Consider the following 27,993-nt stretch of genomic DNA (forward strand, 5'->3'; position numbering starts at 1 on the left):
AACTGTGGAATTAGATGAAACAAATTTTTTAGTTTATATCATAAGAAATATATATTTATATATTTGAAAAAATACCTTAAAGCTGAACATATTTTTAAGAATTTTTAATACTTTTTAGTGCTTAAAACTAAATACAATTTTTGGAACTTTAATAACAATCCGTGCTTCATAGCATCGCAATAGAATCAACATCCACTTGGGAAAATATCTCATCTTCGATATCATTCGAACTATCATTTAACATATATGCGCCGAAAGCTTCGCTCGCATTACTCGTTTTATGGCTACTCGACTGCGATTTTACATTCTGACTAAAGTTGCTCGATAAGTTGAAGGAAGTTTTATTATTATCAATAGTTGTTGAACTAGAATTGTTACTTTTCTTTGTAGTTGTATCTTCAAACTCTTCCAGGAAAAAATCGTCATCAAAACCCATCGAGAACATTCCATCATCTAAATTATCAACGTTTTGTGTTTGCAACAAATCTTGATATGCCTTAGCAAAATTTTTTCTTGTTGATGTATCATCATTTAACTTATGAATCTTGTTTAATGTCTCTGGTAAATTTATACATTCTTTGCTTTTGCTGTATTCATGCAAAAGAGCGGTCATTTTTTCAGTTTGAACGATTTTGCCTGAGTTAGAATAGATCCCTAACAAACTAGAAGGCAAAACTAGAATTTGACATTTATTGTCAAGCATCCCTATTTTCAAAATTCCTACATTATGCAGAAGAATTACAACATTTTGCTCCAAAGCACCAGGATATTTTAAGGGTATATCACTATGCATGATACCTGGGATGGTATCAGTGAAATCTTTTAACACAATAGAAGGATTGTCACAGCCGTAATCCACTTGTACTAACAAGCCAGCTAGTAGCGGTACTTTCATAACTGTATGATAGTTTTTAAAATTCTTTTGTGCTTTCTTTTTAATTTTAGCTATTTCATAATCTTTTAAGAAATTAGGTGGTAAATCATTTAACATCAATTGCCAAGCTCCTTCAGAGAACAAATTGCTAGTATTTTGTGAACAGTAATCCTTCAATGGGGATTTTTGATCAATCCTCTGCTCAGTATCAAAGTTGCTTGTGTCTTCATCAAATAGAAGAGTGAATGAACAAAATCTTTCATCTATATTATCAGGTAGAAGACCTGCTGGTCCTGGAAATTTTCTAATTAATGTTTTCTTATTATTAGATGGGGAATTAACAGTAGTGTTGTGTGGCTTAAGATAATTTGTAGTAATTTCTGTATCACTTGTATCAGTCTTCTTTAATACATCTAAATGAAGACTTCTCTTTGTAGTTTTTACAGATTCCTTACAATCCTTACGAGTACATTCATTATTTGTTATAGGTGTTCCTTGTAGAAACCCAGGGTTTGATTCTTTTAATGGTGATTTTTCAGTAAATTGGAACTTTTGTAGTTTATTAAATGTACTTCCTGAGTTTACACTTTTGCAATGATCAACATTGGACTCAATTCTCCTTACTTTTTCCTGTGTATTCTGCCTTTGAAGTATCCCAATGATTAAGTCTCTTCTAGATGTACCAGCAGCTTCAGTTCTTTCTTGATGTAATGGCAAACACATTCTCTTTTTAGGTTGTTCTTCCATACCTTCTTTCCTGGTGTTATCAATAATGTAGTTTCCCTTAATCACTTCAATACTTTTTCTCTGTCTAAAATAAACTTTTTCATAGTTATTACATGTTAAATTTGCATTGGGACTTATTTTATTAGCATTAGAATCCATGCGTTTTTTTTTATTATCTAGCTTAAGCTCCTTAGCAGGAAGCTCTTTTTGACGTTTACACTGTGAATTAGCTTTGCCAGTGTTATCATTCACACATTTTTGGTAATCCTGCAATTTATCATCCATGTCTTTTATGAATTCCTAAAAAATTAGTTTCAGTTATTTACGTTATTTAAAGAATAATAGGTGCTTCTTAATTAGTCTAAAATTCGACACAATTATAAGTACAAATGATACATTACATGTTAAGCAAACTATATATTTATGTTTAATTGTGTCGATATTTAAACTGAGGAGAAAGCTCCTAATGCAGTAAAGAGCTTAAATAAAGAAAAATTCGTGAAACAAATTAAGGATCAATATTAAATCAAATTATTTACATCATCAAAATTCCAATCCTCTCTTTCAAACATTTTTGGAGCTTAAATTTTAAGGTCTATTCATAAACTTATTTATTTCTACGAAATACTCGAAACTACAACTTTTTGATTTGATCTTGCATGCTCATACAGGCAGTTCACTCAGCCGTTGCATTGCACCATGGCTGTTGAATACACTGAACGCAGCTCATTGGATGCTTACAAACCAGCCGCGGCTCAGTACAGCGAAAAATACTCAAATGTTATTGGTTGATCAGCCAGTGATATTTCAATTTGACCAATCATATTAATATCGTTAAACACCGGAAGTACTGAGAAAAAAAACCTGCTCAGCTTGACTTTGATACTTCCGTTTCGGTCGGTCTTGCAGATTTCTTCTTTTGAAACAAATTATAATTAGTTTTAAATAAAAGTAGTGAAAAATAATTGAAATAAATACGCTAGTTTATTTTTACAATGAACTTCAAGTTTTATTAACAAAATAAAAGAACATGTATCAAGAAGATTTACAATTACTTCTAAATATTTTATTACTTATAGTCGTCATAAAGCATTCCTTTAGCAACGGTACAAGCTGTATCTTTGTTAATTAATTTCTCCACAATTGCCAAACCAAAAGCAAAAGCTGTTGCTGGTCCTCGGCTAGTTATAAGGTTGCCTATAAAATTATACATATACAATATATTAAAATACTCATTTGTAAAATAATTATTAATTAAAATGAAAATTCCTATTACCATCAACTACTACTTTCTCTTCCAAATATTTATATGAATCAGTCAACTGATCTTTCATTGAAGGGTAGGATGTGATTTGTTTACCAGTATAAATTTTGTGAGCTTTCAAAGCTGTCGGTGCAGCACAAATGGCTGCAATAATTCCTTCTTTCTCTTCTTGTTTCTTTAAAATTTTTCCTACTTCATCTGACTATAAAAGTAAAAATCAGAAGAAGTATTTAAAATTTTTAAAATACACAAAATCTGCATACATGCTGTGGAAACTTACACATGCAAATGTTTTGGAGCCTTCTAAACCACCAGGTAAAATTACAACATCATATTTTTGATCAGCCACAGCTGCAAGTTTTGTGTCAGCGCAAACTTTTACATCTCTGCTACACTTTACACATTCATCATTTGATATGCTTGTAATTGTTACATCTACCTGCAGGTAAACAAAGCGAATAAATATTTTGAATGTAAAAGAGAAAGAATAGGCTAATCTAGAAGATCATTTAATTTTCGTAATTAAAAGGTTATATTAAAACATACACCACCCCGTCTGAGTACATCAGCAGTGATAACAGCTTCCATCTCTTCAGAACCTTCGGCAATCAGCAAAATTGCGGTTTTCTTTGCCATGTTTGCGCAATAATTTGTAGCTGATCTAAATTTCAGCAGAACTTTGCCAAACGATTTTGAAAGTGCGAGGGGAGGAGTGAGTCGCGTCCCAGAAAGCGACATGCATGAGCTATAATTTCAAACGATCGCCTGTAAAGTGCCACCGTTGTATTATCTGTATATATTTATATACTTAATACATTTCCTAACTTCAAAGCAGGTTAAAAGGAAAATGCAAATAAGAAAAAGCTCCTTCTCCGACTTTCTCAGTAATGTTATGTAATTATCTTGCAACAATCTTAATCGAGTTAATTGATAATTCAAAGTACATTGATGTGGTGCCGAAAAAAGGCGAGGCGAGGCGGGGGAGGAGACATGAGTGAATTTGTACCTAATCAAAATTTCGGCGTGGCGGCCGCCATGCGCCACTATATTCTCTGAAAGAAAGGAATAGGCGGAATTGGAATGCACCCCCACAAAAGAAAAACGAAACAAAACGCACTAGTACAAGATGGCCGCGTTTGGGTGTTGTGGCTACTGATTTCTGCATTTTGAAGAATCGAAAAAACTTCCCATGGTGGTGTACAAGATCGTTATCGTACGCCTGTTTAACTGTAACGAGAGAATCACATTTGGCGCGGGTGTTGAATTTGGTGTCCACCAGCCGTAAAAACAATGCGCATATAAACTTTTGGGATACTGTTGAAAAGCACGGGTAAGTTTACCTTGAAACTTTATGGCTTACCATAATATTTTCAAAGCAATTAAAACGCTTGCAAATGTAGAGTGAGATGAATAAATAATTTTACGCTTAACCACTATCCGCTTACACGTATTGAATAAAGTTTGTATGTCCGAGATACTCTTAGACACGTATTTTTGTCGATGTTTAATTCTTCCCACGGACTTGTTAAAATGGTTCTTTTTATGTCCCTTTGTATCCTGCAGACAAATCAATCAGTTTGACATCGTACTTAAAGCTTGACGCATATTGAGATAAATGTATCATTGAGCAATAATTTGTAAGTATTAGAGCATTCTGAAAGTTCACAACATTCACCGTGACTTAACACCACATTTATATAGTTTATAAAATATGTAAAATCATAATAAAAAATTTCTTCGGAGTCTTAAAAATAATACGAGAAAAATGTTAGGTTAAATCTCATGTACGATTTACAATTATCTTTGGGGATGATTTAATGTACAATGATTTATGTGTAATCAACATACTGATAAAAAAACTACACGGTTCAGGGGGTGGATAATAGGAATATACTGAAAGACCAAGATTGAAGCCACTCGAAACACTGGAGAAAGACGGTGCAGCTTCGGAGGAGGGGGAGATGTCGGCTGGCACTCAAGGCGAGATTCGGGTTGGCCCTTCGCACCAGGTTTGCTACATTCTTGAAAAATATTTTGCTACCAAGCTCGATTTGCACAGTATACTATACTCAAGGCTTGTGTATAAAGATACATTCTTTACGTATATAAAAATTGAGGAGTATGTGAGATAGGTTAGGTAAAACATGGTAAAATATGGTGTTGCTACTCCTAAATATTTATGTACGTATATTTTGCTTCACCAGGCATTTTCAATTTCTTACAGTGCGAGTCAGGATAAGTTTCATGCATTCAAAAATGTAACCCTGACTCAAATACCAGATTATCATATAATTTGCTAGTATGTTTTTGCAAAAACACATTTCTTGTAACATCTTAATTGTGTGCTTACAAACGAGATATACATATGTTTACGCATGGAATGGTTTCTCCAAAAAATTTAAATATTGGTAATGAAAATGGCAAGTGCAAAATTTCAATAATTGCCTGTTGATGGTTCAAATAACATTTTCTACGAGGAGTACAAAAAATCTTGCTATTTTAATCTTTTAAATCAATATGTATACCATAATATAATTTAAGTCAAAATCAAAGTTAAGAATGTAGTATTTCTCAAAGCCTTGAGGTATTTTGTCCCAAATGCAAAAGGAAAGTTAAAAAATCTTAAAGTGGCACACAGGATCTCATGCAATAATTTTATACACATACACACATATATGTATAGATATATATAATTTATAGGTGGTTTTGAGTCACGGTGAAAATACTAAAATAATTAACAAAAAGCCGCTTTCTTACAGCTACAATCCATGACATTTGAAAGCATTGAGAAAGTTAAAGATGTTTCCAATAATGTTTATATTTAACTATTATATTTAAAAAGTATATCAGTTACTTGGACCATCTACAAAACAACAACTTTTCGAGTCAAGAAAAAAATCATAGATTGTAACATGTTCTCATACCATGAAATGTAATTATCTGACAATATTTTTTCCCTTAACCGCTATGCACTTGTCATACTCGCATTCTTCAGATATATAGCTTACAAATCATCACATGCATATTGTCCTATTATCCTAAAAGTTGTCCCACATTTATCCCAACAGACAACATACAAATATGCCTAAAAATATGTATCTGAATGCATTTGCGAGGGTTTTACCATGCTTATATAAATCGGTGAGAGCTTTCAGATATCTTATTTCAAAATGGGTGATAGGGCTAGACTATTAGAAATTAAAAAGAAAGAAATAGTATAGGAAAAGATATGTAGAGTACAAGCCGGAGTATAGGTACGTAGGATTAACTCGCTTTGATAAAAGTGGCGCTAATCGCGAGCAATTCCCAATTTTGGATACAGAAATTGGTTTCTTGTCAGGCCCGCTTGCCTGAGTACCGGCCGGGTGTACCTCCCGGGGAGCTACTTCCTGATCCAGAGTTCTCCAAAGAACGAGAACTATTAAGATGGATTCCAGCTATGGCATTAGATGGGGACCTTCTCATGTACTTAAGGGCAGCACGATCTATGGCTGCTTTCGCTGGTATGTGTGATGGAGGATCCCCAGATGATGGTTGTGTGGCAGCTTCTCGAGACGACACCACTATCAATGCTTTGGATATCCTTCACGACTCTGGATATGATCCTGGAAGAGCACTTCAAGCCCTCGTCAAGTGTCCAGTACCAAAAGGAATCGACAAGAAATGGTCTGAAGAAGAAACTGTAAGTACTAAAGCTTTTAGAAAACCAACCATGAAAGATTCAGCATACTAATAAAACACTTAGAACGCAGTACTAATATCAATTCCAATTTTCATTCGTAGAAACGATTTGTCAAAGGTCTTCGACAGTTTGGTAAAAACTTCTCTAGGATCAGAAAAGACTTGTTACCCCACAAAGATACGGTAAGTAGCATAATAGACGTATCTTTTTTGAATATATTTTTGCTCATTAACTGTTCGGAGAGGAAGACTTTATTTACTGACTCAATATATGTTATTTTCCCTCAGCCCGAATTGGTGGAGTTTTATTATTTGTGGAAGAAAACTCCAGGGGCGAACAATAATAGGCCACACCGTAGAAGGAGGCAAGGCTCTTTGCGTAGGATTAGGAATACGCGCAACTCCAGAGCCGGTACACCTAAGGAGGAAGTTCCTACCCCACCAAAAGAATCCACACCGGTTAATACAAACGCTAAGGAAACGGCGTCAGAGCCGGAAACTGTACCTGTCGGCACTCCCGCCAGCAATAACCCTGGCGGAGAGATCAGCTCTGTGACCGAGGACGATAATTCAGAGGAAGATAGCGATTCTCGGGATACTAACACAAACGGTACAGCTCACTCATGTCAGCATTGCTTCTCGACCAACTCCAAGGACTATCAGGTAGCTGGTAAGGACAGGTTGCTACTGTGTACGGAATGCAGATCGAATTTAAAGAGAACTGGGGAATTGCCACCTGCACCACCGTACTTATTCCGCCCTGTGCCCGCGGAATCACCAGATAGCCCAGGTAGAATGCGCACAAGAAATAAAGCGAAGGAAACTCCAAGGCCAGCCAGACCGCGACGTACCGGCGGAACGGATACGCCGGATCAGGAGAAGCAGCAACAGCAGCACACACCAGAAAAATCCAAGAAGAAATCTTCCAGTAAACAAGAGACGCCGAAGAAGGCTCAGAAGCGACCGCCAACGGATGATGCGGAGGAGGACAAGGAGTCACAGAAAAGAAAACGAGGCGAGAGACCCGAAAGTCCTTCGGAATCATTGACTACGGATAGTAATTCTCTGATGGATGAGCCTGAAAGAGAAGCCGAAGGGGACGCGAACGAAAGTCAAGCCACCCCTGCTGCAGTACCGACCGAGGAACCAGTGAGTCCAGCAGCCACAACTCCGGAAGAGCCCTCAGAACCGACTCCGGCCTCTACCCCTGTACCAGCTCCGCTTCAAAATCTACCTATATCAGTTCCTGTTATTCATACACTGGATAAAAAGCCTTTGTTAAATGAGCCTCCGGAACAGCAAAAGGAAAAGATGGAAGAGGTACCTTTGACCATGAATCAGCCATTGAAATTGGAGCCTATCGCAGTTGTAGAACCGGCAATGTCGCCTACGAACGAGGAGCTCAAAGAGTCAGAGCCGCAACAGTTGAATCTGAGCGTGACACAGCCTCTAAACTTAAACGAGATTGGCCAAAATATGCCTCGCAACTTGTCTCAGTCGATTTCAAACGCGAGTATCTGCACTTCTACCGAATCGCCCAGCATGCAGAACTCTCAGATTATTCCTCAGAGTCCCCAAGGGATGCCGCTCAATATGCAATATACTCCTAATGTTCCACCGGTTCAAAGTATGCCGCAAAACTTGTCGCAAAACATACAACTAGCAGCGAATATTCCGCCAAATATTCCAAGTACACAAAGCCTAGTATCGTCACAGGCTATGCGAAGTCATCCGGAAAGTATGCCCAGTGCTCAAAACTTGTCTCAAAATATTCCCGGAGCACGCTTAAACCTCAACATTCAAAATATGTCGACGAGCATAACGCAAATGCCGACACTGCCAAGCTCACCTCAACCGCTCGGTTTGACCGTCGTATCAGCCGAGAATAATCGAATTTCAGACAGAATGTCCGAGGAAAGATTAGCGTCGGAGCGATTACGGGACACTCGTATCCCGGAGAGAATACCAGAGAGGATACCAGAGCGTCAAGAGAGTAGCGAGCCTGAGAGAATGGAACCACCGACCAATTTGTTCCAACCAATACAACCCGGTGGAATATTGCCAATGGAGAAACCTCCAGCTTTGTACAATCTGGCATCAACGCCACCCATGGAGCCACAGAACTTGAAAATCAAACAGGAGATCATACCACCGGAGCCAGATCCTCTGCAAAGTTTGAAGGAGGTGAAAGTTCCTGGATTCCAGACAGGCTTTCCTGGTCCAAGTCTGGACAACATTAAAAAGGACCCTGACAGTTCCAGCAAGCCACCTACTCCTAGCAAACACTCTTTAGCGAGCAGTCAGCAAGCAGTCCCGCAAATTCAATCAGTGGCAGCATCGCCAACGCCGACTCTACCTCCTCCTCCCACATCGATACCACAACCAGTGATGCATCCAGCTCAGCAGCCGAGTCCACACATGGCCCATCCCTTCCATCCTCATCATCCACTGATGCATCATTCCCTTTTCAGTCCGATGCATCCTTACCATCCTCACGCCTATCCTGGATACGCCCCAGGTTATCCTTCCTTCCCACCTTATCCTTACGGTCCAGTGCCTCATGCTATCCCACCCCCGTCTCCCCAAAGGAGCCAGGAAAGTACAACCATGATGACTGCTCACCACTCCAGCACCAGCTCCAGTGTGACCACCAGGGAAGAAGGCGAGAATCTGATCGCCACCCATCACCACTCTTCCAGTATGCACCAAGCAACCACCCTCCACCACGACAAACTCCTCACCATCTCTTCCCACAGCTCCCACAGCCATTCCTTATCCCACAGCTCGCACAATACTCAACGCAAGCAGCCATCGCAGTCTTCGGCTACTTGCTTGACGTCCAGCAGTTCGGTTCACCATCACCACCGGCCACCCCAGCAGCAACTTCCCATAGCAGAGACGAAGCTGGAGCAAGAGATCGTGGAACCAGAACCCGAGGAGCCACCGAGTCCTCGTGGACCCTCTCCAGAGCCAAGGATCGAGGACTCCGAATGCCACAGGTCTCAGTCAGCTATTTTCCTGCGACATTGGAATCGAGGCGAGAACAATTCTTGCACTCGTACGGACCTTATGTTCAAGCCCGTGCCGGACTCAAAACTTGCCAGGAAGCGTGAGGAGCGCTCGAGGAAGCAAGCGGAACGGGAACGAGAAGAACGCGACAGGGCGGCTGCGCAGCAGGCCAGGAAAATGACGACGCCGGAGAAGCAGCCGGAAGTCTGCAAACCACCCAGTCGTGGACCTCTGGAACCGGTTGTCTCGCCCTATGACAGATACGCTGCCAGGCCGAGTTCCTACGCGGATACTCCGGCCTTGAGGCAGTTGTCGGAGTACGCGAGACCTCACGCTGCGTTCTCGCCAGCGCGACACCCTGCGCCACCGGACCCTATGCTCCACTACATGTACGGACCCACGGCTAGGGAACGCATGGAGATCGAGCAAATGGAACGGGAGAAGAGGGAGCGAGAGATTCGCGAACTGCGCGAGAGGGAGCTGAACGATCGGCTCAAGGAAGAATTACTAAAAGGAACCTCTAGACCAATGCCAGCACCGGTTGATCCGCACTGGCTTGAGATCCATCGACGGTACGCTGCTGCTGGCCTTGCACCGGGACCATCCGGACCACCGCAAGCTCTCCATCAGTTCGGTTTGTACGGTGCTCCGCCTGGTCCGGGTCAACTCGAACGCGAACGACTCGAGAGATTAGGTAATTTAGTCGTGCTTCCTTCCTCGTTTTTCAATTTTATATACTATAGCTTGACATAGTATGGCGATAGAGAGAAAGCTGCGTGTGTGCGTGTGTGTTTGTGAGAGATAGAGGGACAGATTGTATATACAGAGCGTTAAAAAAGTCCAAGACGACGTATCTTGAGAATCAAGCGTTTTTGAAAAATTGTTTTTTCTGCAGAAAATTGTACTCTTAAAATTAATTTATTGTACTAGTCTTGTAAGTTTGATATTGTATCTCTTCATGAAAAATATGTAACGGTAGTCTTGAGTTTTACGAGCGGATTGATATATTGTTTGTTTAATGTTCTTGTAATTGTTCTCCAAAACACTGTGTCTGCGTATACCAATTTAACCAAACTCACGCGTATATATACCTACAGTTTCTAATCAAACTATCTAACAAACGCCTAGACCTATTATTACATTTACATAGTGTTTTGGAAAATCCTTAAGATAAGCTACCAGAGTGTGCCATAGAAGTGATGAAAATTTATTAGAAAACCAAACCCGGAGTCGACCTTTGCATATTCTTCAGAAGAACATACAAGGTCAAATTTATGAAACTCTTGTAAAAAATGTTTACCAAAAACGCTTTGCTCTCAAGGTAAATTCGTGGTTCTGGTACCTTTTGAGCGCTCTCTGTATATAGATGTATGATACGAGTGAGAAAGAGGAGTAACAGTGTTTAGATAGATTTGAGGGAGTGTACGGATCCGTGTGCGAGATTAATACTGTATGAGTGAGGTGAGAAAGGGTTATAGAGAGGAAAGAGAGTGAGAGAGAGAATGAAAGGAAGAAAGTAACGTACTTGGTTACCTTTACGCCATAAGCGGTATAAAAAAATACTGGTATACGTATTTGACTGAGGCGCTGTCGGGTTTAGGGATACCGACTGCAGCCGGCGGGGGGCCAGCGGTGGGAGGAGCTGGCCATCCCGTGGCGGCTCATCACCACGGCCAGCTGGACGAGCGGCTGGCTCTAGCTGCTGACCCGATGGTCCGGTTGCAGATGGCTGGCATCTCGCCTGAGTATCACACTCACGCGCATACACATGCGCATACACACTTGCACTTACATCCGGGACAGCAGCAGGTCCAGCAACAGGCTCAGCAACAGCAAGAAGCGGCTGCGGCTGCAGCTGGATTCCCCCTGCCTGGTAGGTCCTAGGAACAGGGTCTCTAAGTTTCTATTACCAAAAGCAAAGCCCTATATTGCTGGTGAATTTTGTTGTATGTTTCTGTCGCTTCCCATGCCTACGCCACTGTCACACACTTGGCGCACTCAATCTTTTTCAATCAACCAAACATAAAAACTGAAAGGGAGATATATATATATATACACACATATATATATATATATATATATATATATATCTAAAAGAAAATTTTGTCATTTTTCAAGGCTTATTGGTAAAGGTGCAAACGAGTATTTACATTTCTGCGATTTTCAAAATGCTTGTTTTTACCAGTACATTCAGGTGCGAATGCATACTTGTGCGTGTAACTCTTGCAAGAGTGGATGTGTATGCGTGAGTGAGAGAGAAAGAGAGAATTGAATATCAGGGGTCTCTTTTGCGTTTGAATTAGGCAAATATGTCTATTTATCTATATAAATGTATATAGAGATTTTATAATATATGTTTACTGTTTATATTAACAACATTCACTGCAATAGCTGATAGAGCATTGCTTCTCTATCCGATAAGCTAAGAACGTAGTGGAGTGTACCTTTATCACTATAGTAATTTGTATTTTGTTTCCTTCAGCTGCAGGTCCAAATTATCCACGTCCAGGATTAATGCCGCGAGATCCAGCGTTGGCGCTTCATCCAGCTGAGCTTCTTGGACGACCTTACGCCGACATGGCTGCTCATCATGAACAGCTACAACGTCACATTATGATGGAACGTGATCGGTTTCCACCCCATGCATCCTTGGTTGCCCATCACGAGGAGTACTTAAGGTTCGTGCTTTGAGATAAATCAGAGAATCATTCGCGAAAACCACTTACCTATAGATGGATAGACAGGCTATGATTGGACTAACACAGGGTGTTTTTTAGACAACAGCGTGATCGCGAGCTTAAAGTTCGCGCCCTGGAAGAAGCCGCACGTGGATCGCGCCCCTAAGCATAATTTTAATAGCATATTATCTTCTAGTGATTGTTTGTAAGAGAGAGCGAAAGAAAGAGAAAGAGAGAAATTGTGAGATTTAAATAAATAGAGAGATTGAAAGAGTTAACAAATAAAGCAAGAAAAAACGCGCGTGTACGCATTGCAATCGCGAGATGCAACCCTATTGTTATGGAGAATTAAGCATCTTTAGCAACTTGACATTAATTTTAAGGTCAGAGGTTATTTTTACGGTCTCTTATATTAGTGCTATGCAAGAAAGTTGTCGGAACATTAAAATCATCGCGTCGTGTAATTTGTTAGTGTAAATACGGCAGTTATATAAAATATTCACAAAGTGCTAAGCTACTTTGGCACGGTAGAAAATAAAGTTTATAAATATATATATATACATATGAGAAATGCTTGATATGTAAATTTGTTTGAAAAATTCTAGATGTTATATTGTATCTACAATTATTAGAAAATGCCTGTTCAGTTGTACACTTGATTTGCTGAGTGATGTCAATGCCAAAGTGTTCAGAAGAAGAGATTACACTGCGCGTTTAATTCTTCCAAATATGGAAAAATCATATTTTTGTCGTTTACTCGGAACACCTTAGCACAAAATAGTTTTTAAACTAAAGTATTGAGTGAAGAAAATCTAGGATTAAATCGAAGCTCTTATTCGTTTCATCAATTTTATGTTCTAGGCAAAATAGATTTCTGATATTTATCATCATGTGTATGAAGAGTAATAACATAAGTTTTAATAATTATATTATTTCCATGCCACATTTGTATATTTTATATATGTATTCCTTTCAGACGTTTCCTAAGGGCTTCGCGCCCCTGGTATTAGTAACGCAGGAATTATGGTTGTAAACATTAAAAACCAAGTGACCAAAGTTAAATATTTGTGAAAAGAAAGCAAATAAAAATAGAAATGGTAAACGTAACGCATGTTTTCCGATCAAACACACTGCACAGGAAGAAAGTACGAATTAAGGGCTCAAAATGTAATAATTGGAAAATGATGCGTGTTCTGATTTCTTTTAGCAGATCTAAAGGTAACGTGATCTTCTTGATTCTGACGAATATTTGAAATGTAAATTTTATGCTATCATTGATCCAATGTAACCTAGTTATTTAACAAAGTAAAGATTTCATACATAAAACATGGAATTTTTGTATTTCTTCTATATCGAGCAGGGAGATAAAAACAAACGTTTTATAAATAGTTCATAATTAAAGTCTAATAAGTGCAATTATAAATATAAATTGTTCAATAAATGAGAATGTGACGCTTCGTCTAAAACGGGACTGCGTTTAGTGAGGAGCGAGGAAAATGAGTAAGCGGAAAAGCCGCATCAAAGAGTGCTTAATTACTTTCACAGATGTGACTTATTTTCCTTGGCTTTCTACCAGCTCGTACTGTTTTTATCTCGCTTAATACGAAACGCAGCTTCTGATCGTATTGTGTAAATAATCCTGACTCTGCTTATACAATTATATTTATAGAAAGTATCGGGATCATTAAGCTGTCTATTTGTATAACTGCCTATTTAATAACTCAATTTGGATATCAACTCTATCGGTTCGTCCTTCATACAAATTTATAATCCCAATCAAACGTGAGATAATAGTACATATACTACCAGTGTTACTCTGTGTGATAGTTTACTAACCACTGTGTAGTTATTCTGTGTTTACATTCTAAACACTTTTGGGACTTGGACGAACTCATTGACCCTTGTCAAAAACTGTACTGTAAATCCTCTTATATGGATGCATCTTTTAAATAATATTTTGTATTTATGTTGAAAAATTAATTCTACGCTCTTGTATGCGAATATTGTAGTTATAGCTTAGTTCCTGTTGTTATGTCAGCAGCAGCAGCACAGCAGCGGTTACGTTACAGTTAAGCCTGTTTTTATTTTCATACACGTGCAGCTTACATGAACGTATATAGTGTCTAATGGAGAATTTCTTATACGTTGCGGCTGGCTTTCCCTCTCTTTTTCAAGCAGATGCTGCAGGGTCCAAAGCATTGGTAGGGCAAGTGAAGAGGGGGGATAGCCCGCTGTCCCAAGCAATAGGAGAAACGTCATAATGCTCGTTCACTCATTCATGAAAACAGTAGTACAGTAGACGTGGATGAGTTTTAAGCATAACCAAGCTGAGTAAATTTCGTACTCTATAAAGATAAATTGTGTAAGAACTATGGCAACAAAGAAGAAAGAAGAGGCGAGGAAACAACGTTACCAGGCCAATGCGCGTGAAAGAGACCGTACTCACAGGTATATACGTTTATTAAAATATTCTATCTTGATGAAAACCTTGAAAGAGATAGAGATAGAGAGAAAAAATGGCCTGAAATTATATTATAAGTTTCATTTGACAGTCAACCTTAGCTGTCGTAGCGTAAACATTGTTTCTGAGAAAATTAACTACAGGTTCACGAATCAAGAAATCCAATCTTCACTGTGCAGCGTAAATACAGCCTTCGGCGCTCTTAGAACTTTAATTCCTACCGAGCCCGCTGATAGGAAACTGTCCAAGATCGAAACTTTGAGACTAGCTAGTAGCTACATCAATCATTTGGGCACAGTGCTGGTAGCTGGTGCCACAGATCAGCCTTGTTTACGTTTTGAAGAACATGATACATCTTGCACAGCCAGTGAACGGAATAGCTTGCAAAGGCCACAAGTTTGCACTTTTTGTCTGGCAATGCATAAGAAATATGTAAGTCGAATTTCGGAGTTTTCAACCATACATCCCACTCGTTTAGAAATCTTCATAAATACATCTGCTGATCAATCTTTCTTGCAGAATCTCAACATCGTTCGACAAGTCACTTCGGATTGTCAGAATCAACACAAAGCTCATATTTTTATATACGATCAAATAATATAAACAGCGTTTAAAATTTATATATATATGTATACTCATTGTAACATTTTTTGTAAATATGACTATAAATTGAATAAACTTTGAATATTAAGCTAAAATTCTGTACACTAAATTCTTATCCCAACTCTAAGACTAATAGAAACAATATCTATTAATTTTCTGTTGTTATTACTACCATTATTATTTATTAGTTATAAACATTTGAGAATCGCGGATAGAAAACAAGATGGACTACTGAAGTCAAGTTAAATGTTGTTTATTTATTTGTTTTTTATTTATAAAATTAATTTTCCTTATGCAGGGTTTTTGTAATATTTTAATGGTTTCTTAAATTTTAAATAAAAGAATGATGAGAAGAAATCTGTAGAATTATTGTTAATCTAATCGGAAAATGTATTGATGCAGAAAAAAATTGCTTACACTGACTAAAGTAGTCAGACGCGGTGAATGTTTCAGTCTTTCGAAGTCAACAATGCTGTGAGGAAGCACGGTTTCGTTTCTCCTAGTTTTCGTTTCTCGTTTAGAATTCTGTTATTCGTGTTGCGTTGTTGATTTTCAAACAGCAATATGGTTAATCTAGAAAAGAAGGCAACTCGAAAGCTCTAGGTTAAAATAAGGTGAGTCGAAAAATTATCCTTTATTTCATTATATATTTACGAGGTGCGCTTGCAATCATAAAATTCCGTAATTTTTAAACCTATTTATTTATTAACTATTGATAGAAAACATCTTTTTATTGAGCTTTTATTGTAAAGTACAAATAATCTATTTATTCGTGGATCATCGCCATCATTCTTAGCGTTTGTTTTTCGATGTTACGATGCTGAGCATGACCATTTTGTAACAAAAAACTTTACAGCTCTAAAAATAATTATTCAGAGCATTAGCAATTTCTTTTATATTCAAAATAAAGAAATAAGTTTTCTCGGCAAAAAGTAATCCCTTACCCTCTTTAAAAAGGTTTTTAGTCCAGCAACATGAAAATAGCAACTTAATGGCACAATAACAATACAAAATGGAAGATGCTTTTCTTTTTTTTCTCTCCAAATATTGCAGATCACTGTGTTCTCTTGATTCTCCTGCTTATCGGAATGTATTGCTATCTATGAAATATAGCTTCTGGATAAAGAGAATGATGAATTATAAATTATCTTAATGTTTTAACATAGATATTGTACAATGGCAAATTCAAATAGCAATATTTTACCGCGTTACCCAATTGATACCACCGCCATATTGTAAAATTGTCTCTGTAGTGTTTGGAGGTTTAGCGAGAAGGAACAGCAGCTTCATCGGAGGCTGGAAGTCCTTTTGAAGCTATTACAACGGTCCTTGGCAGTCCCTGGACATCCAGGTGACCCATTACGAAGCCAGGGTACCCAGAAGCTGTTTGTTAGATAAGAAGGGCAGAACTCAGCTATACGCCCGACTCTTGCGAAAATGGTGAGCATTATTAAACCAAGATTCTCCTACCATCCTGTTTTATTTACTATTTTTTTTATACAAACCTCCATAATTTTCTTTAACATATAATTCAATTGAACCAGCTTTTTTTGACGCTTCTTGCCAAGTAGGCTTTTCCAATCAAAAGCATTGTTCCGGGATAAATATTTTTCGACAAATTTATATTTGTATATCTAAGTATTTCCTTAGCTGGTTGATTTAAACATAGTTATGTACTTTTGACATTCCTCTTAGCCACCTGTATTGTGTCATTACTGAAGTGACATTTCTACTAAAGCTTGTTTCTGCATTCAGAGGAACAAAACCTCATTAGAAGAGCAATATTTCCATTCATTAAATTATTTTCTTCATTTATATTCTTTTCCTTGTTGAACTTTTATTGAAATTCTTCACCAAACTATATATAGCAGTTTATTTATTTATCAAAAATAAATGAAAGAGAATAGTGGTTCCATAAAATAGTTTTAAACAAGTATCTTTATTTATTAAGAGTTCGGCATCTACTGGCGGTACAGAGGGGTCCAGTCCAGCCTCTAGCCCTGCATCAGCAGCAAGTTTGACTATGGCAGCACCAAAATATGGAACGTTAGTACCTAATCGTATTTTTGTGGGAGGTATATCTGCAAGTACTAGTGAGCAGGAGCTTGCTCAATTATTTTCCGCTTATGGAAACGTAAAGGCCACAAAAATTATTTCTGACCGTGCGGGGGTTTCCAAAGGTTATGGATTTGTTACATTTGAAACCGAAGAAGAGGCAAAAAGACTTCAGCAAGAGGTTTGTAATTAAATTGGCAAGATTTAACAAGTATGTCTTGACAGTGAAAAAAAATTAACTCTGTTACTTATATTTTAGTCTGAATGCATTGTTTTGAGGGAAAGAAAACTCAATATAGCTCCTGCAATAAAAAAGCAGCCATTTAATAGATCATTTGATGGTGGTTCTGGTTCACCACCTTCCGTGCCTACAAGTACCTATTATTATACAAATGGTTAGTATGAACACATTCATGATGACTGTCAAGGTCATATCAAGATGAACTTCTTATTTCAATATATTTGTCATATTTTGCATTTTTATAGGTATGGGCCTTGCATACCAAAATGGTATGACCTTCTATAATGCAGGTGGACCAGCACCTGGTACTGCAATAGCACCACCAACAGATCCAGCAACTATTTATCAAGCAGCTGGAGTTTTTGGTAAATGAATTAATCGTGCATTTAGTTTGAGACAATGGAGTTTGGTTTCAGAACGAATCATTACAAATTTAATTAACTCTTCAGGACCTCAAGCTGCTACTGGCCATCAGGCCTTTGCCCCAATGATGTACCCATGCGCTGCTCCATCTTTATACATGCCTCAGCAATATCAATATTCACCAATGCCAGTGAGTATTAATCTTTTGTTGAGCAAACAAGTATTCTATTACTATTGGGCATTAGTTATAACCTAGTATAATTAGAACATCTCTGTCTCCTGTGGGTAAAATTTGTTGCATTTGTGTATTAAATGGTATGTCGGTTACGGTTTGACAGACAAACGGTTTGATGGGAGAAGCTATACCACCGGCGTTTCTACCCAACCCTCAACAAATGCCTACTTACGTCCTTCTCGACGCTATACAGTATTGAGGTCTAAAGGTACAAGGTCTATGCTAAATGACTAGCATGCAGCACCTTTTCTTTCTCCAAACCCAATCGCATGATCCATCATTTTTGCATGCACAGTTTATTTCTCATTGAAGCCATGGCAGTCTCTTATGTTGTCCGTACCATTTTGTTAGCTCCAAGGAAAGGTCAGAATTTTTCCTTCTAGATTTTGTGGAGATGACAGTAGCAGATCCAATTTCCAATTATTGTTTTCTTTGCGATACTAATCGCAGTTTTTTTATACTACTATATTTAAATACAATGTTTAATATTTATAATGAAGTAGAAGAGAGGAAGAAAGAGGGAAATCAATACAACGCGCATGATTTTTTTAACAAAGCTATTCACAAAATAATGTTTAATGTGCAATAAGTCAAAGCTTATGCGAGTTTGAAGGTGGAAAGCTAACGATTTGCTTTTTTTTGTGCAGTATGAGCCGTATTACGCAGGAGCAGCTGCCGCTGGGACTCCGCAGTATCTGTACACAGCTAGTAGTACGCAGAGTAACACGAGTGGGGGTGGCGGAGGCAATAACTCAGGAAACGGGAATAGCGGCACAGGTGGAACAAGCACGGCAACGGGTCCACCGCCGTCACTCCCAACACTGCCTCCACCTCCGGCGCATTTTTATGCTCCTGCAGCACCGCCTCCGCATCATCATCCGCCAGTACCCGCTGGCCATCCCCCACCGCAAATGGATCACCTGTACTATTCTTTCACAGCTGGACCTCATCATCCACCTCCTCCACACGCTCCTTTAGGAATAACAGATCAGCAATTGCTTCTCTATGCCACTGAGCAACCATGCCAACAGGCTTCCACCAACGATAATCAAACCACCCTCCAAGAGGTAAGTATCTTTAGAACCAGTTTTTTAAAAAGAATTTAAAAAATTAGGAAGCATCTGTTGCATTGAGAATTAGAAGAATGATGTATAGTTGGAGGAGGGTCAATTAGTATTCATGGAATAAAAATCCTAGGATACACGTTCAACTTCAAGCCACTCGGAGCAACTACATGGTGAAGTACAGGGTGCTTCAGGGTCAACCACCCCTCTGGTATCCATATTGCCTGTCAAATTTCCCATGTCCGGTCGTTACGCCACAAATTATCATCCTATCGCGATACACGCTGCTAATTTTCACAACTCCCATACATGCTTAAACGACACAGAAGACTGTAGCCTAAATCAGATGCATCGTCCAGTAGTTTATCATCCAGTATTTCTTCCACACTCTCATACGACGACGTTTCACAATGCTTCCGGAGGTAGTAGCTTATTGCCAACTCCGCAGTCTCCTAAAACTCACGAATCTAATGTAAAAAGTTCTAGCGTCGGATCTCGGGATTACCCAAAACCTGTAAACACAAATTTGCAGTGTGGTTATCCTAAATCGCTTAATCACGGCATATCCTTAATTCAACAAAATACGTTTCCCAAGAGTCAGAACTTGGGTGCTCAGTTGCATAAACAGTACAGTAACCTAGATGCATGTCAAAAATATCCGAATATCCAAAACTCGTCACGACTACCCGCCCAATACAATAACAGGAGGCTAGCCAACAACGTGGGTTCACCGGCTTGCTTTGTAACACAGAAACCATCCGGATACTCGTCGGGTCAAAACTTGCATAAGTCCGGTAACAGTGCGTCTAACTCTAGCATAAATACCTACGGTAATTCGCAAAAGTCTGGCAACTATGAGTATGCCAACGGTCGTAAAAACTCCACATACAATGCGGATCATTCTGACAACTCCAATAACAACGCGAGGTCCACGAATTTTAACAAGAAACACACGCCCTGTAATTACAATAAAGTCGCAGTTTTAGCCTCGAACACAAACTATGATAATTCTAATAGCAACAATACGTCGACCGAGTATAAACCGAGCGTAAACGGTAACATTGAATCTGGAAATTCAGACAACAAGCCGGCGAGCCCACCTCCAGCGCCATACTCACCCATGACACAAACCCTTCCTACTATCTCCCCGCCCGCTCCCCAGGTCCAGTTCTACACCCCGACGCAAAATCGTTACCAGTCAACTATAGCTCAATCCCAGCAGCAACAACCGTCACACCAACAGCAACAATCTGTCCAACGACGATACTCCGTCACGCCATCTTTGAACTCGAATAGAAAAGCATCATCAACAGAGAAGTACTCCAACGGCAATCCCCAGACTGGTATTTTACGTCAGTCCAAGTACAAAGTCAACGGCATTATGCAGCCAACCACGAAAATACCGGAGGATAGTCTTGGAGGAGCCGGGGATGCTGCTCCTAGACTTCCCATCACACCACCAGGTACGCCAAGGGCTCATTCTGGACACCCTGGAGGCGATCAGAACCAGCTTAATGAAACGTGCCATCAGATGCAAGCTCTAAGCCTCTAAACGCTTAATTATTTTTAATGTTTCCTCTTCTTGTTTCTGTGACACATACCAGTCATATGTAAAAGTGAAAGACTTTGTACGAACGTGTGTATGTGTAGCTGTTAAATCCGTGCGCGAGCGTTCGCTCCAAATAAGGAAACTGCATCGCAATACAATTTCTCTTGTGATCTCAGTCCCAAATCCAAAAACTAGACATTCAAATTATATGTTAACGTCTCCTGACAAAATTATGAAACTTACTAAATTGTTAAACGTTTACAAGAAAGATATATATATATATATATATATATGTATGTATGTATGTTTGTATGTGTATATATAAATATATATATATATATGTATATATACATGTACATACATCTAAGATAATATACGATATTTAATAATTATCCATAGTCATATAAAAATACGATATACAGGATTAATATATATATATATATAAATTCATATATATAATTAGGCTATAATTTAAGTCAGTTAAACTCTCTGTTGACTCGAAAAATGAACGACATAAAACGTTATATCTTAATAAATACCAGATATGATACATCATTTACATAAGCATATTTAAATATATATTATATATATATACGTACATACACGGTTATGCAGTATTGACGTTATGCGCGATAGGCTCGACAAAAAAAGTGAATCTCGCGAGCAAGGCTAGATTAGTTAGTTCTATAAGCAAGAAACGGTAGATTCAGAAAGAAATGATTATAATATTGTTATCGTACAAAGACGAGCGATTTTCATGTGTTCAAAATGAGGAAAAAAGCAAAATGGGGTAATAGGGAGACAGCTAGAGTTGTTTTCATAACGGTTGCTCAAGGCACTGCCACGTCTCAGTTTTTTTTTCTTACTAATAACCGGTATTGTACTTAGTTTCGTTAGAGGAATCACACACAATATTTCTTACGTCTATCGAAAAAGAAGCAGTCGAAAAGCTTAACGGAAGGATTTATCATTAATTTTTTGTTATCCGTTGATTGAAAATTCAGCGCAAACGTCATATATAGCTGTTACAATTAACATATGTGTGAGAAAAAAATAAGCCCTGTGCCCAAACGAATAAGATATACAAAATACTAAAAAAATAATGAATTAAAAATGTGTCGGCTGTGAGCTTCCAAGCAAATAACAATAATTAAATTATTATAATATAAAAACGTTAAATAATATTCTACCTAATTGTTATGAATATGAATTTCTTTTATCTATATGATGAGAAATTTGTTATTTCATATCTCGCATATTGTAGCTATTATTATTATCTCTTTGTCTAGAAAGAGAAGTGTCGAAGCGAAGTTGTATGCCCCGCGTTTTAAAAAATCGCAGCATATCGTGAGAAAAAACAAACAAAAAAAACGTAAACGTAAAAGACATTTAAGAATATGTAGATGACACAAGCCAAGGCCTAGAATGAATAGAAACTGCGAGTTGTTACAAAGCAATTTATTTATTAAAATGAAAGAGTGCCTTCTATTTGTTTCGTGATTGTATTGTTGAATATTTGTTGCGTTACGTTCCAAGAACCTGTAATATTGTTATAAGAAAAATATATTTGAAAATCTATTTAAAGAATGTTGTTCTTCTATTTATTTATTAATTTATAGGCCGCGAGAGGCCCCAGCGCGCCCAGTGTATTTGAAAGTGTGAAAGTACGCTATTAAATTCAAGAACTGATTTCAAATGTGAAGACAGTTTAACAAAATCAGTTTAGCGTGATATATTAAAGAGGCACGTAGCGCTATCGAGCAAGTAAAAATGAAAGAGAATTAAGAAAAAGAGCAGCTCATTTCGGCACCTATTTCTATGTATAATACACAAAGAATATCTCAGCAATATACATATAAATAAATAATGTACACCGAAGGTATTTAATATATAAAGCGTATATATATATTTGTATGTGCGTGTGTGTGAGTGTATGTGTGTCGCGTGTGTATGCAAGTGTACATGCGTGAGAATTTTGAATAGGTGGCTGTGATTATTGCGTGGAAATGAATTTGTATGCGAGTATGGTATGCTAGTGTCTATCCACACACATGCATATTTCATAAACATTATAGTTATACATATATATCTGCGAATGTAGGGTATATAGCGTTACGATTCTATGTTGAATTTCATATTGGTGACTGCTTGATTGTTATTATTTAAAGAAATGTAAATCGCAAAATTTAACATGGAATGGTATCAATAAAACATATACTGAAAAGTATACACAATAAAAATTTAAGCTAAAGATTAGCATTATGTAGTAACAGTACAGTTATATGAATGTATTATAAATATATATTATAAGTGTTACGCGCTCATGATTACGAAATGCTCTAAATATTTAAATATTTGATTTCTATGCGTAAGATTTAGATCTGTATAAATACAATTAGAATGATGTGTTAAATTCTGTGTGTACTGTGATGCTATTTATTATTAAATTTCAAACAATTGGTCATAACAATTTAGTGCTAAAGATTTGTTTCGTCTTTTTAAACAAGTGCTAGCAAATTGTTTGCTTCAATTTAATTTATTTGATAAATTATAAACTATTGAGGTTACATTAAAGTATTAATTGTTGCAAAGCTAAATATTACGCATGAGTCATATCAAAGCTTTAATTACCTATTATTATTTTTTTTCATTGAAAACTTTATTATGAGCACTTTGTAATACATAAACGTATGGTCTGTGAAAATAAAAATATATATATATATATATATAATAAATTATACACACAATGACATGTAGGTTGTAACCACAAAAATATAATAAGATTTAAGTACTCTATAAAAATAACAATAACAAAAATATATTACATATAACAGATGCATATATTTAAAATAAAAAGATATATTATATATAATAAAGACATCTGTGCATGATGATATAGCTGGAGAAACTATAGTAAACGAAGGATAGAATGCAGTAATTGTAAGTCTCTCCTGCAATGAAGAAATAAAGCCTAATTCAAAACGTGAAATATACAATGCTTCAAGAAACATTGAATTTTGTCTTTATTCGATTCAGCAGTATTATTTTTGGAATTAGGACACACATGTAATAAACTGAAACTCGGTTAATAATTGAACAAAATTTAAAAACATTTTTTTCAATTTCATATACATAATATATAAATGTGTTTAAAATTTACTGTAAAGTTCATTTATGTTTTAGTACTATACTTATTTATAAATAATATTTTCTATCTAATTATTATATAATTATAATTGTCATTTTCAAATAATGATATTATTATAAAACATAAAACGAACTAAAGTCCTGTGCTAATATTACACATTTAACATTTTGTCTTAACAATCTATGAAATACTTCACTACAATCACAATAAAAATCACACATTTTCCATAGACGTATTAAAAAATCTAATACCTATGTTCGCTTACGTGTAATTTAAAAGGATACTGTTTTTTAGAAGCTAGACTCTTAGACATAGCTAGTATTCTTGAATGTAAACAGTAATTATTTCTAATTTAATATAAAATATGGCAGTTTGATAATATTCTCGATTACAATCGTATTATCTTAAAATTTTTTAAAGACTAATTCTCTAAATATTATTTTTCTATTATATAAATAATATTTTGACGAAGCTTTTAATCTTTTATCATGATTATATATAAATATAATATAAATGACTTCTTAGAAACAGTTAAAAAATCTCTAAAACATTGGAATGATCTATTAAGCAACATTTTAAGTAGTTTGTTACTTTTTTTTATAAATTCTTTATAAAAATTTAACTCGCTATAAAGAAATTGTTTAGTGTTTCAAGAATTTTATGAAAAGGCTTAGTATGAGAAAAATAATCTTGTTATTTAATTTACAGCTCAGTCGTCATATGAGAAGTTAATGCTTGAACTCTAGTTGCATTACAACTTTTGCATAATACATGATCGTCTAGGGGATAACAACCACGGCCCTCAGAATCTGAAGATAATACTAAGCCACAGTCTTCACACTTGTAGCATTGAATATGAAAACTTCGATCTAAAGCGACTACGCGAACAGTTCCATCTTGTCCTGGTTCCGGCATTATTGGCAATTTGCATACACAACAACGAGGTGCAAATTTTCTATAAGAGCAACAAAAGAAATGAAGATTGTTTTTAAACAATATTTATAAATTTATAAACTTATTGAAAAGAAGCTTACTTATGGAAGCATTGGATACAATGAATTTGGTTTGTAGCATCTACTGTAAATGGTATTCCATCCAAGCTTTCTCCACAGACTACGCACGTAAAACAAGATGGATGGTAAGGTTTTCCAGTGGCCCTCAGAATTCTGTCAAGTATAGGTCTTGTGCATACACAACACTTTTCTAAAGTATTCAGATAATCTTCTTCACAATATGGTTTGTCTTCCAGACAATAAAATGGCTTTCCTTGTAAATTAATGTTACAGACAAAGCAGCAGAAACAACTTATATGAAATACTTTATCCATTGCGGAGCATCCAGTTCCTTCACCCTCTACCTTGTGTCCACATTGTGTACAAATTCCATATATATCACTATCTTCGTTATTATCCTCCATCCCTTGAACCAAGAGGTCAGTCAAAACATCAACCTAAAATGTAAGCAAGATAGATTAAATTATTTAGAATTTGTTATATTTACCTATATAAACAAATAAAATTATTAAATGTTTCACCTCTTTGACAGGAGATACTTTTCCTTGCGGTTGTGTTGATGTAGCAGATCCATAACCAGAATACATTGAATAATTACATGATAGTTGTGATGGAGGCCTTGGATTAATGGGCTCATAGATGGATTCATATGTAGAACTAGATTGTGAGCTTGGACCATAAATGTCATTAGGATAATTTTCTGGTGGAAAGTCAGTTTGGTAAGTGGCACGTCTTAGTTCACTGTAGCTAGATGATACTGGACTGGGTGGTGGTGGTAATTCTTCTGGTGGTGGAGGAAATGAATTTCCTGGTGCACAAGGAACATATTCTGATGGCTCTGGAGGAGGTGGCAAATCATCTGCATTGAATACATGCACTATTTAATTTAAATTTAGAAAGATAATTTTTTGTAATTTAGAGTAGGATCATACCACTAGTGTGTATCGGAGGAATATTACAATATGTATTCTCAGGCTTGGAACTCCATTGAATATTGCTATAAATTAAATCTTTTTGAGCCTTCATAGGTGCTGGTACAGGCACTGACTGAGGTGGATCTATATTGCTGTATACAACATCTCTTATAGATTTACTAGCACTATCTTCAATACCTACTGGTACTTGTGGAGCAGGCATACTCCCAACATTTGAATAATAATTTTTTTCATCATATCCATACTTAGGCTCAAACTTATCACTGTTTTGTTGAATATAAAAATTATCAGAGTTTTGATAGATTTTCGTTGATTCAACATTATTTGTTTGTACAGAATGAGAGAATTCATTTTTTTCTAAATTAACTGGTACATAAGGTGATGGGGAATTCATGTACAAATTTGTTGCCTTCTCATTCGAGCCAGCATTGTTTAGTACAGTACTGTACGATGGCATGGGTGTTCCCTTTATGGAATAGCTCTGTGGGATCTAATAAACAAAAACCTTCATTTTATTTAAAACTTGGACATTATAGTTTGAGTCAATAAATTAATTTACCATTAATTTCCAATTTGCAGGAGCACAAAAATAATTTATCACATTATTTTTATAGTAGAAATATATTGAATTAAAAATTGTCATATAAGTATTTATAATTCTTACCTGAGGTTCAGATTTTTTAGGTTTTGGTGGTACAGCTGGACCAACTTTTTTCCCTGGTTTGACAGTTTGATTTTTACCATCTCTATGATTGATTTGTAAGTTAGCAATATGCTGCTCCAAATTTCCAGTATTTGACATTTTTCTATAACAAAATATGACAAAAAGTAACATAACATGAATCCATAAACACTGTAATTTGTTGTTATCAAAAAGTTAGCAAATTATTAGTGCAGCTATTAAATAATAATAACCAATAGTATTACATTTTTTCTTTTTTATTAAAGAGAATTATCTGTAAAAATATTTGAGATCAGTTTTTAATTGATAGGTTGTTTGTAATAAATGGAATTAAAACCTTTAAAAAACAATGAAGAACCAATTGGTGAGTTTTTATATTAGAAAAATTAGATTGACTAATATAAATAAGCTTAAAACAGCACAAAGAAACTGTAGTAACTCTACTAAAACTGCTAAAGTAATTTTATATTGCCAGTCTGAGTCATATTTCTTATCTCAGAATTTTAAAAATTCTTTCGCGATGATGCTTTAAGCCTTTCAACAAAGACACGGTTTCTCATTCTACACAATGCTAATTAAACACTATGTCATTTATTTGTATAAAAATTTGATCATGAAATAAGGCAGTTGTAAAACTTAATAGGGATGTAACATAATGTATCGAAGGACTACTTTAAAAACTTTTCACGAAAAATGTATAATAGGTTAAACCACGCCCTGAAAACTCTTAATTAATATCATATACTTGATAATGTATTGATACTAATTAATTACGTACGTGTATAAAAACTTTAAAGCTGCACGTGGAGAGGCTTTATCTCGATCAGTCTTGAAGAAATCAATTACATTCGTTCCAGACTGAAGAAGCAAATGGTAACAACTTGTCACTTGACATATCACAAGTTGTATGATACAGTGATTCTAATTGTTAATGAAATTCGAAAAAGCCGATATAATGACTTAACATTTATGTAGATAATAGTAAATGTAGATTACTATTTTGTTGTTTTAGTTGATAGAATTATTAAGACAGTACTTTTAATGTTGAAACTAAAATTAGACTAAATTAGAAAGAAATCCTTTTCATCTCTAAAGTTCAGAGCGTTCAGGTTCAAGAGGCTTAGCTCTTTAAATTGTCTCATTGCTTTCTCAGATGGCGCTGGCATTCACTTACATTTCCACCTGCTTCCAACTTCCAAGTTCCACGCACACGATTTAGCCAGAGATTTAACTATGAAAAAAAATACTTGTTACAAAATAGCAGAATAATTAAGCGGTAGTTCTTTCGGTTTTCCACGTATACAATTGTTTGTTTGCTGTGTTTGACGTAATTATTTAATTTAGTTGATTTAGTTTTACAAGAGTTCTCACAGTTATTATATTTTCACTGATTATGCAATTTTTTCAAAGGT

General features: G+C 36.5%; 5 protein-coding genes and 1 long non-coding RNA gene across 20 annotated transcripts; 2 read left to right on the forward strand and 4 right to left on the reverse strand.

Moving 5' to 3' along the window:
* Window positions 1-13: 13 nt before the first annotated feature.
* LOC136779772 (uncharacterized) lies at window positions 14-2,291 on the reverse strand. The gene is made up of 2 exons (XM_066737554.1): window positions 2,140-2,291; window positions 14-1,900 (listed from the first exon to the last, which is right to left on the reverse strand). The coding sequence occupies exons 1-2, from the start codon at window positions 2,170-2,172 to the stop codon at window positions 167-169; spliced, it is 1,767 nt and encodes a 588-aa protein (XP_066593651.1). The 5' UTR covers window positions 2,173-2,291; the 3' UTR covers window positions 14-166.
* A 292-nt stretch (window positions 2,292-2,583) lies between these two features.
* LOC136779450 (protein dj-1beta-like) lies at window positions 2,584-3,844 on the reverse strand. The gene is made up of 4 exons (XM_066737053.1): window positions 3,411-3,844; window positions 3,145-3,303; window positions 2,877-3,066; window positions 2,584-2,797 (listed from the first exon to the last, which is right to left on the reverse strand). Exons 1-4 carry the CDS (start codon window positions 3,600-3,602, stop codon window positions 2,670-2,672), a joined length of 669 nt encoding a protein of 222 aa, XP_066593150.1. The 5' UTR covers window positions 3,603-3,844; the 3' UTR covers window positions 2,584-2,669.
* Window positions 3,845-3,982: 138 nt separating this feature from the next.
* On the forward strand, window positions 3,983-14,602 carry Gug (Grunge). Of its 8 annotated transcripts, XR_010823594.1 has the most exons (9): window positions 3,983-4,194; window positions 4,737-4,873; window positions 6,187-6,546; window positions 6,648-6,728; window positions 6,834-10,248; window positions 11,155-11,427; window positions 12,037-12,232; window positions 12,320-13,134; window positions 13,209-14,602. XR_010823594.1 is itself a non-coding variant. In XM_066737046.1 (8 exons), exons 2-8 carry the CDS (start codon window positions 4,826-4,828, stop codon window positions 12,396-12,398), a joined length of 4,452 nt encoding a protein of 1,483 aa, XP_066593143.1. In that variant the 5' UTR covers window positions 3,983-4,194; window positions 4,737-4,825; the 3' UTR covers window positions 12,399-14,602. The 8 variants fall into 8 exon arrangements, 7 of the variants coding, with proteins under 7 accessions (XP_066593143.1, XP_066593144.1, XP_066593146.1 ...); XM_066737046.1 differs by having other exon boundaries at window positions 12,320-14,602; XM_066737047.1 differs by having other exon boundaries at window positions 12,332-14,602.
* A 1,164-nt stretch (window positions 14,603-15,766) lies between these two features.
* Window positions 15,767-21,954, forward strand: LOC136779683 (uncharacterized). Its single transcript, XM_066737399.1, has 8 exons — window positions 15,767-15,910; window positions 16,550-16,736; window positions 17,248-17,532; window positions 17,611-17,746; window positions 17,838-17,957; window positions 18,042-18,145; window positions 18,838-19,257; window positions 19,388-21,954. Exons 2-8 carry the CDS (start codon window positions 16,734-16,736, stop codon window positions 20,804-20,806), a joined length of 2,487 nt encoding a protein of 828 aa, XP_066593496.1. The 5' UTR covers window positions 15,767-15,910; window positions 16,550-16,733; the 3' UTR covers window positions 20,807-21,954.
* Window positions 16,029-16,636, reverse strand: LOC136779691 (uncharacterized). Its single transcript, XR_010823646.1, has 3 exons — window positions 16,501-16,636; window positions 16,241-16,412; window positions 16,029-16,154 (listed from the first exon to the last, which is right to left on the reverse strand). It is a non-coding gene; the product is annotated as an uncharacterized lncRNA (long non-coding RNA).
* Window positions 21,955-22,101: 147 nt separating the features above from the next.
* Zyx (lipoma-preferred partner zyxin) lies at window positions 22,102-27,991 on the reverse strand. 8 transcript variants are annotated; one of them, XM_066737403.1, is made up of 7 exons: window positions 26,919-27,233; window positions 26,827-26,855; window positions 26,459-26,705; window positions 25,897-26,389; window positions 25,486-25,823; window positions 24,986-25,401; window positions 22,102-24,906 (listed from the first exon to the last, which is right to left on the reverse strand). In XM_066737403.1, the coding sequence occupies exons 3-7, from the start codon at window positions 26,699-26,701 to the stop codon at window positions 24,654-24,656; spliced, it is 1,743 nt and encodes a 580-aa protein (XP_066593500.1). In that variant the 5' UTR covers window positions 26,702-26,705; window positions 26,827-26,855; window positions 26,919-27,233; the 3' UTR covers window positions 22,102-24,653. The 8 variants fall into 8 exon arrangements, with proteins under 8 accessions (XP_066593500.1, XP_066593501.1, XP_066593498.1 ...); XM_066737404.1 differs by lacking the exons at window positions 26,827-26,855; window positions 26,919-27,233 and adding an exon at window positions 27,756-27,991; XM_066737401.1 differs by lacking the exons at window positions 26,827-26,855; window positions 26,919-27,233 and adding an exon at window positions 27,360-27,726.
* Between the last annotated feature and the right edge of the window lie 2 nt (window positions 27,992-27,993).

This window comes from Prorops nasuta, unplaced genomic scaffold, assembly GCF_024137725.1.
Source record: "Prorops nasuta isolate Cenicafe-Biocafe unplaced genomic scaffold, Cenicafe_Pnas_1.2 PNAS00017, whole genome shotgun sequence".
NCBI classification, from domain to species: Eukaryota; Metazoa; Arthropoda; class Insecta; order Hymenoptera; family Bethylidae; genus Prorops; species Prorops nasuta.

Excerpts from the sequence above, each read along its gene's own strand:
- LOC136779772 (XM_066737554.1), bottom strand. The coding sequence starts at position 2,172 with ATGTTTGAAAGAGAGGATTGGAATTTTGATGAT. Across the intron at positions 1,901-2,139 it reads AGGATTGGAATTTTGATGAT|GAATTCATAAAAGACATGGA; the intron begins GTAAATAATTTG and ends CTAATTTTTTAG.
- LOC136779450 (XM_066737053.1), bottom strand. The coding sequence starts at position 3,602 with ATGTCGCTTTCTGGGACGCGACTCACTCCTCCCCTCGCACTTTCAAAA. Across the intron at positions 3,304-3,410 it reads ATGTACTCAGACGGGGTGGT|GTAGATGTAACAATTACAAG; the intron begins GTATGTTTTAAT and ends GTTTACCTGCAG. Across the intron at positions 3,067-3,144 it reads GCTCCAAAACATTTGCATGT|TCAGATGAAGTAGGAAAAAT; the intron begins GTAAGTTTCCAC and ends TTACTTTTATAG.
- Gug (XM_066737046.1), top strand. The coding sequence starts at position 4,826 with ATGTCGGCTGGCACTCAAGGCGAGATTCGGGTTGGCCCTTCGCACCAG. Across the intron at positions 11,428-12,036 it reads AGCTGGATTCCCCCTGCCTG|CTGCAGGTCCAAATTATCCA; the intron begins GTAGGTCCTAGG and ends TGTTTCCTTCAG. Across the intron at positions 12,233-12,319 it reads CATCACGAGGAGTACTTAAG|GGTGTTTTTTAGACAACAGC; the intron begins GTTCGTGCTTTG and ends GGACTAACACAG.
- LOC136779683 (XM_066737399.1), top strand. Across the intron at positions 17,533-17,610 it reads CAAAAAGACTTCAGCAAGAG|TCTGAATGCATTGTTTTGAG; the intron begins GTTTGTAATTAA and ends CTTATATTTTAG. Across the intron at positions 18,146-18,837 it reads ATCAATATTCACCAATGCCA|TATGAGCCGTATTACGCAGG; the intron begins GTGAGTATTAAT and ends TTTTTTGTGCAG.
- Zyx (XM_066737404.1), bottom strand. The coding sequence starts at position 26,701 with ATGTCAAATACTGGAAATTTGGAGCAGCATATTGCTAACTTACAAATC. Across the intron at positions 25,824-25,896 it reads TCCTCCGATACACACTAGTG|ATGATTTGCCACCTCCTCCA; the intron begins GTATGATCCTAC and ends TATTCAATGCAG. Across the intron at positions 24,907-24,985 it reads TGTATCCAATGCTTCCATAA|AAAATTTGCACCTCGTTGTT; the intron begins GTAAGCTTCTTT and ends TTGCTCTTATAG.